The following is a 13,028-nucleotide window of genomic DNA, read 5'->3' on the forward strand; positions in this document are numbered from 1 at the left end:
GATTTATATTAATTACTAGAAAGCTTTTGACCAAATTTGTGGCCCGTATCTTGTCCCTTTCACTGTACACATTTTGGGCCTTTACTATGGCTTCATCTTAGTTTCATTTTTACAAGTAGCTCTATTTTATTTTTTAACCTAATATGTATTTTTGAAGGTTCCACTAATACCTTTTGGGAACAAATTGAGTAATATACATACACCTTTTTTTTTTTTTTTAAATTTTTTTAGTAAGCTAAGGCAGAGGCAGCAATCAGAGCTGGAAAAAATATAAGATAACACCAAGACATCAAATGACATTACTAAAATATGAAGAATTAAGTATCAGATGAGCATCTATGCAGAAAAGCAAGTCACAGGTAAGGCAAAAAGATTGGCCATATATACCTTTTCAGGGCAACACTTCAATGCCAAAAGACAGTGAAGCAATATCCTCCAATTTCTGAGAAAAAGTGTGACACAAGACTATATGTCCAGCCGAACTGATCTTCAAAAACAAATGTAACAAACAGGTATTCTTAAATATGTATTTAGATTAGACTCTCTTGGAAAAACTACCATTTGACAAAAATCTAGTCAATCAAGAGGTGAGTCAAAATAAGATACACAGGAATAGAGAAACCATAATTAAAGGATTGATTGTAAGTAGTGGGCCCATTTAAATGTAGAATTAAGAATAAACAATTGTGTTAGAGCTACAGAATATTATGCTAAGCAAAATAAGTCTGTCAGAGAAAGACAAATACCATATGATCTCATTCATATGTGGAATTTAAGAAACAAAACAAATGGGCAAAGGGGAAAAAGAGAAAGGGAGAAAGAGAGACAAACCAAGAAATTGACTCTTAACTACAGAGAACAAACTGATGGTTAACAGTAGGGATGTGTGTCAGGGGACAGGTTAAATAGATGATGGGGATTAAGAAGTGCAGGTGTGATGAGCACTGGGTGTGTATGGAAGTGTCAAATCACTGTATTTATTGTACACCTGAAACATATAATGCTGTTAACTAACTGGGAATTTAAAAAAAAAAAAAAAAGGATGGGGTACCTGGGTGGCTTAGTCAGTTAAGTGTCTGACTTCAGCTCAGGTCATGATCTCACAGTTAGTGGGTTTGAGCCCCACCTTAGGCTCTTTGCTGACAGCCTGGAGCCTGCATCAGATTCTGTGTCTCCCTCTCTCTCTACCCCTCTCCCTACTCACACTCTGTCTTTCTCTCTCTCTCTCTCAGAAAAATAAACATTAAAAAAAATTTAAAGGATAAACAACTATGAAAATTATCAAGCAGCATGTGAATTTTTGGATATATAATCATAAAAAATACTAATGATAATAAATACCTTACAAAATGGAGGTGAAGACGTGGGAAGCAGTAGAAGTATTTTAATTGTTTCATGTTTCATAGCAGGGAGTTAGTAGATAGTATAAAGTTAATACAGTCTAAAAATACCAAACATCTAAATGCTGAGCTATGGTTTTTCACAATTTCTCATAGTCCTCTGTTATTCATTTTAGAGGGCTCTAAGAACCAGTATATCTTGTGGTGCCTGGATGGCTCAGTCAGTTAAGTGTCCAACTTTGGCTCAGGTCATGATCTCATGGTTCGTGAGTTTGAGCCCTGTGTCAGACTCTGTGCTGACAGCTCAGAGCCTGGAGCCTGCCTCAGATTGTTTCTCCCTTTCTCTCTGACTCTCCCCACCCCCTATCTCTTTCTCTCTCTTTCTCTCTCTCTCTCAAAAATAAATAAACATTAAAAAAAAATAACTCTCTGGGACACCTGGGTGGCTCAGTCTGTGAAGCATCCAACTTTGGCTCAGGTCATGATCTCATGGTTCATGAGTTTGAGCCCTGCATTGGGCTCTGTGCTGACAGCTCAGAACCTGGAGTCTGCTTCAGGTTCAAGTTCTGTTTCTCTCTTTCTCTCTCTGTTCCTCCCTTGCTCATTCTCTGTCTCTGTCTCTCTCTCAAATAAATATTTTAAAAATTAAAAAAAAAATCATAATTCTGACTTTAAAAAAAAAGCTTGAATAGTATGATCCAATTTTTCTAAAGTTGTTTCTCTCCATCCTGCCTGCATACATTCACAGGGTGGCTGCAGTGAAGTTCATTAGGTGTTAATTAAATAGCTATTTTTGAGTAATAGGATTTGAAATGAATTTTTTATATTTATTTTTGAATTTTTACCTGTCATTGAGTTTTCATAGTGAGCAAGTGTAATTTTTACAACCACTATTTTGAGGACATAGACATGTGTAACATTTCATTTGTTTTCCTGAGGTTTGTGTGGAAAACCTGAGGTAGGGACAGGCACAACACAACAAGAGAGGGGGCCACATCGCAGCTCACTCCGGTGGGGCCCCCACTTGCCCATCTGGTTTCATCGGCCCACAGAAAGAGTCTGTGTTTGTTCTCTCCTACTATTAAACATATAAATTCCCAGTAGTACATCCAAATAGGTAGGAATGACTCCAATTCATCCTGATCAGAGCTTCCTGGTGAGGTGAGGCAGGAGAACATATAGGCTGTTCTAGTCTTCAGTGTGGTACCTGTGACACCCGTGGAGGAGATTGCTAACGTGTTCATGACTCCTGTGACCATACACTGGATATTTCATTGCTTCTTCACTCCTTTTACAAGATGGGATAGGTATGAAACAGCATAAATAAGATTATCATAAACTCTGTCAAGACGTGTTTGGAATAATAACAGGGTTCTGTTATTTATGCTGAGCCAATTTTTTTTCTGTCATTTCTAAAATACATTATAGCATTAAAATGTATACACTCTCTTATCTGACTAGCAAGCTTTCCACCTATTCACTCAGGTGAAAAAGTTGACTGCTGTCTGCTTTGGAATACAGGTGGTTCTTAATCCTCAGAACAGTGAAACCCAATCTACTAGGATCTAATGACATTTTAAGTCAAAGCTTCATAATATACAGAACAAAATGTCTGAGTAACAACCACAAAATGCCAAAATTGTTATATAAATCATGAGGATTTCCCTTATTTAAATGCTTTTAATGCAAATATTTTCTTTATACGAAAAAAGTAAATAAAAGCAGTATTGTCTCCCAAAAGTGCAAAAAGAATATCTGATGGCAAAAAAAAGTCATTTTTTTTTTTTAGCGTTCCATTTGTCTGCTCATAAAAATCTCTGTGATTGCATTGCCTGGCGACTCTATTTACAGGCCTTATAAGTCTACAATTAGCAGATTGGATAGCATTGTAGACAGGTCCTTGCCAAGGTGGTATGGATTACTGAGATGCACTACACGTTTTTAGAAAGAATAATAAGCCTTTATATAGCCATCAAAACCAGTTTAGGCTCCAGAGTAAACAGCATCTAAAAAATTAGAGGATGGAAAACCACAAGTACATTATAAACCCTTAAATCCCAGAAAGGAAAAACATATGAGATACGAGTACCACCCAGACATTTGTTGGAACTCATGACACTGAGATCAAGACCTGAGCTGAGATCAAGAGTCAGACACTTAACAGACTGAGCCACCCAGGCATGCCTTGGCTGAAGTTTTTAAATATATTTTGCTTCAGTAGGTAAAGATAAAATTAAATAATAAGCTATATTTGAAACTACCTGCTTGTGGTGTCACATAATCAGGGAAATCACTGATTATGGAAAGTGGAGAAAATTCTCATTAAAAAATGTAAGATTGTCCCAACCAGTAAAACAAAGACTCATAAAAAATTAAATAATAGCAATTTACTCTTATCTTCCCAAATTACCTTTAATTCCACTTCCTTTAATTTTCATAGAACAGATATTACCATTATTTTTATGTTATGAACCCTACAGGGAGAGGCTCTAGCTATCCACCAGAATTATTAGCATTCTTATTAAAGATGCAGATTCCTGGGCCAAAATCCCAGCAAGGCCCATCAGTAAGTGTGAAATGAAGTCCAGGATCTGTTTTTAACAGCCTATACACACCTGCGTTGTGAATCTGATGCACTGGGTCCGGATCCCTCTCTCTGGGGCGTCATCAATCACAGGTGATTAACAGCACTCAAGTATTGGGGCGCCTGGGTGGCTCTGTCAGTTAAGTGTCCAACTTTTGATTTTGGCCCAGGTCATGATCTCACAATTTGTGAGATCCAGCCCTGAGTCAGGCTCTACGCTGCCAGTCAGAGCCTGCTTAGGATTCTTTCTCTCCCTCTCTTTCTGCCCCGCCCTCACTCCTGCTCTCTCTCAAAAATAAATAAATAAACTTGAAAAACAAACAAAACACAGTCAAGTACTTTTTTTTCTTTTTCCACCTTCCAGCTTGGTGTCTCTGCCTTACAAATTTCTCCACTTAGCTTTTCATTACTTAAAAGGATATAGTGTCTCTAAATTTGGACATATTTCTGTATGTTCCTTCCCTGAGACTTTAATAAAAGATTATTACAGAAACAGAAAAGCTCCACCCCCAAAGGACTTATTTCTCCTAACTGAGCATGACAAAAGTGTTCCCCTCCATCTAATAAGACTCATTTAATCAGTTTTTGTTTGGAACGTTCTCAAGAGATTTTTTTTAAGTCTAACTAGATTGTATCCACAACTTTTCCATAAGCCTATATACCCCTTAAATAAAAGTGATAAAAGGAAGAATGACTACCACCTATGGAATGTTGGTAGTACATGACATGTGCAAATCCAAGTGATTCAAGACCAAGCTCCAGCCACTTCCTGAACAAAGCTGTCGGTGACCCTGCCCCTCTGCTCCCCATGCCACACCCACTCCTGAATGTGGCATCTCCCTCTGTCTGTCTGATGGCAGTTGTCTGTCTCTGTCTTGTATCCTGATTTTATGCTTGCCTCCACTACCAAAGCTCGACTTCCTCAAAGATGTGGACAATACCTCACAGCGTGTGCCCCATGAATAAGAAAATCACTGGCTACGTGGTCTCCTTTCCCCTTTCCATGGATATATACATTAGGGTACACAGAACGCTCACATGTCCACTGTAAGGTTTTGCTTCTGTCTCCACAGACCCACTGACATTTTGTGAGTTTCCATGGCTCTTTTCTGTCTCAGCTCCTTCTAACCTGGTTGCTCAAAAACTGTTGCAAAATAGCGATTTCTAGCAATTGACCTCAGTGAGGGTATAGACTGCCAACTGCCACAACTCAAGACTATCCTCTTTCTAAGCATTTTCTGTGTGTTGGTGCTTTGATCCAGAGCTTCTGAGCTGCCCCTGGGAAAGGCTCACATACCTCATCCTGCAGTAGGGTCTTACTGTACTCCAGGTGGTGCCTCTCCAAAATGGAAGATCCATGAAGCTTTGCTAATGGGGACGTGGATCTAGGAGGAAGAGGATATGCCATAATTCTAGTAGCTTAAATACACATAAACTCTTAGTGTATAGAGTCTTTACTCTCTGGTTTTTTTTGAAATTTTTTATAGTTTATTTTTTGAGACATAGAGCATGAGTGGGGGAGAGGCAGAGAAAGAGAGGGAGACACAGAATCTGAAACAGGCTCCAGGCTCTGACCTGTCAGCACAGAACCCAGTGAGGAGCTTGAACCCACAAACTGTGAGATCATGACCTGAGCCAAAGTCAATCGCTTAACTAACTGAGCCACCCAGGCACCCTGAGTCTTTACTCTCTGAGGATGTTTTCCATTTCTTCTTTCTCCCTGTTCTCTAATGCTTGTAAACTGTAACATATTGGAACAGATTATTTTAGGTTTAGAACATGAGAATACACTCTTTTAAAAAAATTCTTTAAAAAACCTAATTTGTTGAATGCATAAAATGACTGAATTATTTAAATTAGGAAGTCTGGTTCATCCACTGCATCATTAACTTTAAAATCTTTAGGTTCCCTAGAGCTTATGGTGTTGGCCTATGACTTCCAGAATATGTAACAAATCTGTTGAAGTCCCACAGACCATTGCAAGGAAAATGTTTATTAAGAATTTCCAGGAACCAAAATAAAAAAGCAATCATTTCTTTCCTCCTCAAAGACAGGGACACAGGTTTTAAGGTAAAGTTCCCATTTGTTTTTTGTTTTGTTTTGTTTTGTTTTATTTCTGAGACACAGAGAGAGAGAGATAGTAGGGGAGGGGCAGAGAGAGAGGGACAGAGGATCCCAAGCTGGCTCCTCACTGACCACAGCAAGTCCAACGTGGAGCTCAAACTCATGAACCATGAGATCATGACCCTATCCAAAGTCTGACGCTCAACTGACTGAGCCACACAGGGACCCCTAAAGTTCCCATTTGTTAATGATTAGGTCACAGCTTTATATAAGTGGGGGGCCTTAGTCTTTGGTGCCCTTTCTTCAAATCTTCCTGTTTGAGGAAAGGGAAGCACTTGAAAATAAAAAGGTAGAAAGAGGAAGTAATGGAGAGAGGCTGAGGCCGAAGGCCTACACAGATAATGTGAAGACTTTGTTATAGAAATATGGAGCGAATACATAATTTGAAGGAAGGAAGAAATCAGAAATATGGGTGGGAGCCTTCGTAGAGAAGTTTCATCTCATTTCAGCAAGAACAGAACTTTAGGGAGTAGAGGAAACAGTAACAGGTCACGAACAAGTCTGGTAAACCAAATGCTCCAGTTTGGGAACAATCAGATTATGCCTCAGCAATATTATAATTGATCATAATTTTAGCAGATATTTAAATACATACTCTGTGTCAGCACTGAAGATTTTTTTTAAAAATCAAAGCTTGATTCCAGTCAGAAAGGAGTAGTATCTTTAATTCCTTTAGTTTTAAAAATATCAATTGAGAAAGCTTTCTGGGAGTTAGAGATACACCCAGTCTCAAAATAATACCTCACAGATTACTTATTAATGCAAAGGAGAAAATGTACCTTTACATAAAGAGATCTCCTAGGTATCACCCATAAATAATTTAACTAAACCTCATAAATAATGGGACAAATTGCTCTCATGGGTCTCCTGATGAGCTGAGAAGGGCACAACACCATCCATGTAGAGTGTCTGCCAAAAACGTTTACCTTGGGGGTGCCTGGGTGGCCCAGTTGATTAAGTGTGCGACTTAGATTTCAGCTCAGGTCAGATCTCATGGTTTGTGAGTTTGAGCCCTGCATCCATCTCTCTGCTGTCAGCATGGAGCCTGCTTCAGATTCTCTGTCCCCCTCCCTCTCTGCCCCTCCCCCACTCATTCTCTCTCTCTCTCTCTCTCTCTCTCTCTCTCTCTCACATACAAAAAAAAACCTTAATAAGAAAATAATATTAAAAAAAGTTTACCCCAAATTTGTTCATCAGGAAGCCATTGGGAAAACCCAAATTGAGGGCTTTCCCTTAGAAGAACTGGCATAGACTCAAAAAAAGGCAGTATCCAGAAAGACACGAAAAGGTTGAGGGACTATTCTAGATGAAAGGAGATTAAAAATACTTGACAACCAAACGCAAGGGGGAAATCCTTGAATAGATCTTGAATCAGAAGAAAAGAAAGCTCTAAAGGACATTTTTGGGGAAATTGGAAAAATTTGAGTAAACATTCTATATTAGGTAATAGTATTTTACCAACACTAAGTTTCCTGAGGGTGATCATCATGTTGTGTTTATATGGGCAAATGTCTCCCCTATTTTAGGAAATACATGCTGAAATACTTCAGGGTGAAATGTCATGATGTCTGCAACTGACTCACAAATGGTTCAGTAAAAAAAAAAAAGGAATTTATATACATACACACATATGTATATACATATCTGGAGAGAAAATGAATTTGGCAAGGTATATTTTTTAAAGTAAATTTTAGAGAAGTTATTAAAAGTTTCAATGGGATATTGAGGGAAAAAATTTTAAATCACACCATCCATCAATAATTCTCTGTGTTTTGGATGTCTGCCAACAGTAAGCTTGCAGTATGGAAAATCACTAGTGTAGACTGTGACACTGTCCAGGCACTCAGGGTGAAACTAACCGAAGGAGAGAAACTCAAGCAATAGAGATTATGGTGTGACCTGACTTCAACCTACCAGTTTCTCTGGAACATTCCCCAAGAATGATTTTTGAAAATTAGAACTCTAGCAAGGAGCAGTGTTGGTAAAGAAGCACTAAGGGTTTCTTTTATGGTAGACTATTAACATCCCAACTTCCTGAAGAAATTTGAGGATTGTAGTTGGGAGGTGAGGTGGGGGCGGGTGGGCACCACTGTCAGTATTCCCTGGAGAATTCTGAGGTGGTGGAGGAAATGATTGAAGACTGAGTACAAGCAAATTTTATCCTTAAATGTAAGAAGTAGAAAATGGCACAATCTGTAGATGTCAGAACAGGAAGATTGACCTTTATCTTAACAGTTTAAACTGTTTCAGAGTTTATGAATGCTTACAGAATAATCACTAGGAGTTTGTGAACGTTTACAGAATAATCACAAGGAAATTTCAGAGAAGGTTTAGAACGAGAAAATGGTGCCAAGTTGACGTTATGGACCCTTCTGTGACAGAGCTGGTGGGAGTGGAAGGCCAGGGACCTCTTGTGTCTGGATTCCAGCCAGGCAATTGACAGGACACCTCAGGATATCTTCAGTACAGGCCAGAACAGCAGAGCTCTATGAGTGTACTTAATTGACCATCTTCAACACTGGAAGTAGATTTCCAGCCCTGGGCCCCAAAACAAGACCATTGCTCCTGTCCTGATGCATAACTTTATCAGTGACTTGAATGAATATTGATGGAAATCATGACTAATTTTCCAATGACAGAAAACTGGAGAAAATAAATAATCCACTGGCTGACAGAGCACGACAAATGATGATTTCAAATAAGTGGAATGAAGAATCAAATTAAGAAGATGAAATTTAATAAAGATTAAATTTAAACCACTTAAGATCCTGTCTTAATTATTGTNGGACAGACCAATTTCAGTTCAATATCATGAAAAACGTCCAACCATTAGAATCATCTACAAATAGAGCTGTCTGACCTGTGGACCATTACGGAAAAAAATCAGATGTGAACTCAAGGACATGGGGAGGAAGGCAGTAGAGGAGAGGTCTGCATTGGATGGGAGATGAGATAAATTCTAAACTTCTTTGTGTTTTTGTCCTGATAACTGTATTTCTTCAGGAACAAGACGGAGGAGAGTAAAGAGGCAGAAAGACAAGAGGGGTGAGAAACTAAACAAGGAAAGGGGGTGAATGGAACAAAGAAATCATAAGCTTAGAAATGAGGGAAGCAGAAAACAAACTGGCTAGCAAAGTGAAGTGAACACAGGGCACAGGAGAAGTGGAGGGAATAACAGAAATTTGAAAATGGCCAGGTTTTTAGGGCATTGTCAGAGGGTAGGCTAGGGCTGGGGGAAAAGGGGGGAAACCAGAACCAAGGGGGCCAGACATGCTGGAGACAAGAAATCAGACCAAGGGCACAAGGTCCAGCCAGGAAGTGGAGTCATCTCTGTCCCTGCCGCTTCATGTCACCCTAGGCAGTGACCTGATTTGTAACCATCAATATGAGAATTATAATTCTGTTTTATTCAACCTTTTTGTGAACTGCTTTTGCCAATGTAATGTCTCCATATCTTTGTAGGCTCTTAAGCAATTCCTCCAGAACAATAAGGATGTGAAGAGACTCATCGAGTGTCACTAATGAAGGACAGTGAGCAGAAAGACAGTGTTTGGTCATGGCATTGTAGCAGAGCTGCCAGGAACAGGAACACATCTGTGCCCATGGTGGGGAAACGTGCACATGTCCCAGGCCTTCCGCAGCCACATACTTCTACTGTCCAGTCTACAGGGAGAAATGCTGGGAGAAGGTCAGCATGCCCCCTAGTTGATGAACAAGGGGATCATACAGACTCTGAATCCCAGACCAGAGCAGAGACCTCAACTGTGGCTGCATCCTTCCTGCAAACTAGAGGCCAGATGCCACATCCAATATGGCTACTTCCTTTAAAGTAAGGCAAGTTATACTTAACATTTTGAGCTTGTTTCTTCATCAGTAAAAGGTGGAGAATAGCAAAGATTAAATGAGATGATGAGTGTCACATTCTTAGCCTGGATCAGCTCACAATAGGGGCTCAATAAATGTGAACTCCTTTGGACCTGAATTGGCTAATGCACCAGTGATCAGCAGAAAGAAAGGGGACCCAACTGTTGGGAGACTTGTGTGCAAGGTGCAGAATGGCCAACGTGGGCCAAGTCTCTCAGGAGAAAGACGTCCCTTGCCAGAAGCCAGAGTGCCAGTCCTCTTTTCAAGGCAAAGCCCCATAGGTGAGAAGTCGCTGCTCACAATGTGTTCTTCACTCATTGAGCACATTTTTCTTGAGCACCCAACTATGTAGTTTCATCTACATGTAATTTCATTTGATTCCCACAAGTTTTTGTGGGTAGATATTGTGCCCATTCTACCATTAAGAAATGGAATCTCAACAAAACGACAAAATGACTTTCCCCAAGCTCCCTCAACCAGGAAGTGGTTGGACCCCAGAAGCCCAGACTCCAAAGCTTGCTGTCCCTAGAATGCCTAGTGCCTCTGGAAATGTGTAGCTAGTATGTCAGAGTTGAAGATTCGGTATCTAAAGCAGACAGGGCATGCTAAAACCCATTATCAAGGAGCTAGGCTGGCCACGGGCATTGCTGATGAATTGTGAAGAGTGTCAGTGACATAATAATAGTCCGTATTATTTCTTTACTGCCAAGAGGCTACCATGAGCCAAATGCTTGATATATATGATCTCATTTAATCTTTACAACCACCTTACCTGTTAGGTATCATTATTATAACTCTTTCTTTCCAGGTGAGGAGGTCGAGGCTTACAAAGTGTAAATGACTTGTGAACCCAAATCTGTCTGAGCTGAGAACCTGTACTCTTACTGTTTGCACATTGTTGGGGCAGGAGAATAAGGTGAAAACCAGCTGAAGGAGAGATGGGGAGAGCCAGGGGAGTGGAGGGGAGTGAGCCCAGGAAGAAACACCCTTTGGCTCAAGCTGGGGGTCACACAGGTGTGTACAAGTGCACCAAGGCTGGTGCACTTTCATATACGAATTTGATACTCTGAACAACCAAGCTGAAGAAAGGAGGAGTGAAGGCATTTAGGAATAGTGTAGGGCACGTCTGGAATTGGAAACCCATGGGGAAGGGTGCTGCGGGGCTGCAAGCTTCCAGGGAGAAAGAGCAGATATTATCATGAGGCTGAAGCTGAGAAGGAACAGAACATGGCCCCAAGATTCCTAAACGTGATTAAGAGGAGCTGACAGGGCTGAGGGACAGGGACAAGTTCTCTTCTCCCCCGAGGTGCCTTCAGATGTCATCAGTACATCACTTACTTCATCTGATACAAATTATTGGTGCCTCTGTGGTCAATGTCATGGCAGAAAGCAGCAGCGAGCATGGCAAAGGCTTCAAGATCCGTATAGTATTTCTTTAGTCTCCCTGTCTAAAAAAACATATGTACATGCATTTACTTAGATAAATACACTTCTGAACAAGTTTGCCTGCAAAGGAGAAGACAGCCTGCTGTGTTTTCAGAGCAAGTTGGCTTTATTTCTTGCGTATTGCAGCTCATTCTGGGCAATTACAAAACCCAGCAGGTAACCCAATTTTCCTTTAAAGAGGTAAGTGTGTGAATGTCACAGTGATAATCTGGCCACGTGCCCAGGGACACCCATGTTCCCTGGCATCATCTACAGGGAAGTTTGGGATTTATAGGATTGTGTTCATGAATTCCAAAATTACTGATCTAAAATTGTGGACCCTATCCATTTCTCATCATGCCTAAGAGGGAAATGTGTGGGTTTACAATTATTTACAGCTCTCTGCACCTACCATCAGCAAGGTAAACATGGTCTGCCCCACGTTGAACCCGTGCCTCCAGTTGTGGTAAGTGATGGAACGGTACCCTTTTCTCACAGTGTACATCCACCTGGTAAGAACCTGTCACCCAAAGAAGACAACACCATTCAGACTTTGGAATAGAATTCTGAAGGTTAGAAGGTCTGTGACAATCTTATCTAAAAAGATAGGTTGGTCTTGTTGACAGGGTTTAAGCTGATATATTTACAAAGTTAATAATAATTGAAAACCCAAACTGAAGTTAATCTTTTGAACCATGGGACACATTAGTGAGTACAGCAACTCAGTATTTTAAATTAATCACACAGTATTTTAAATTAAATGCTGTCTGACCTCTACGGGTACTTTGAATTTCTCCACCACATTTATTTCAAAGAACAGTCGCAGCCCACACTTAATCAATTCGTGCTCTGTGATGGGGAAGTCACTGAAGCGGAATTCATACAGGTCCACCGCCTGTGGGTCTGGCAAGTCCTCTTTCTGTTGAGACAAGGATAGATTGTTTCAGGTTACATGCATCTTCTTTCCTTTTGGTCTCACACATTCAACACTGGGCGTAAAACAAAATTACCACAAAATGATACTGCACGCAATCCCCTGAGCCTCAGTGGGATGGGCTCTCGGTGATGCCATTGACATGTACTATTATCCTCACAACAAACCTGCACAGTTATCCCCAGTTTCTAGATGGTGACACTGAGACTCAGCTATATTAAGAAACTTTCTGAGTGAAGGATTTCAAGTCCAAATTCATCTCCAGTGGCTGTTTTCTTTCTCTGATGCTAAATGAAATGTTTCATTGCAGCAACCTTACCCATTTTCAGTACTTGACTTCTTTTTTTCCTATTCAAGAAATATTCAGTAAATAGTATGTGGTTGCTTCATTCTTTTCTATCATGTTCTTTGCATGCTCAGTAGACTGTGGGTGCCACAATATGGGATCATGTGTGTCTTATTTGCTGTGGTAGCCCAGAGTCTGCAGGGCCTGTCCCAGGCAGGTGCATAGGAAGTGCCTGTGGACTGAATGAACAAATGCTCCGTGGTGAATTGGTACATTTGGAGACACCTCATTTACCTCCATAACTTGTTAGGATTTAGGACTATGGGTCAGATAGTGAACTCAGCACATGGTTATTGACATGGCCTGGAAAACAAAAATATGGATCTTGCCCTTAAAGAACTCAGCTTATTGAAATGGTTATACAGTATAGATCATTGAAAGGTGAGAGCTTAGAATATTCACAAAGTATAA

The 13,028-nt window shown here is 40.3% G+C and overlaps 1 protein-coding gene across 1 annotated transcript in view; it reads right to left on the bottom strand.

Moving 5' to 3' along the window:
- PDE6C (phosphodiesterase 6C) overlaps positions 1 to 13,028 on the bottom strand; it is a 41,678-nt gene that overhangs the window by 8,910 nt on the left and 19,740 nt on the right. The window contains exons 12-15 of the mRNA XM_077779691.1: positions 12,110 to 12,256; positions 11,750 to 11,857; positions 11,251 to 11,360; positions 5,222 to 5,309 (exon numbers count right to left, since the gene is read on the bottom strand). Of these exons, the coding sequence (XP_077635817.1) occupies positions 5,222 to 5,309; positions 11,251 to 11,360; positions 11,750 to 11,857; positions 12,110 to 12,256 (453 nt within the window). The remainder of the gene's footprint in view (positions 1 to 5,221; positions 5,310 to 11,250; positions 11,361 to 11,749; positions 11,858 to 12,109; positions 12,257 to 13,028) is intronic.

This window comes from Crocuta crocuta, unplaced genomic scaffold (assembly GCF_008692635.1).
Source record: "Crocuta crocuta isolate KB4526 unplaced genomic scaffold, BGI_CrCroc_1.0 scaffold170, whole genome shotgun sequence".
NCBI classification, from domain to species: Eukaryota; Metazoa; Chordata; class Mammalia; order Carnivora; family Hyaenidae; genus Crocuta; species Crocuta crocuta.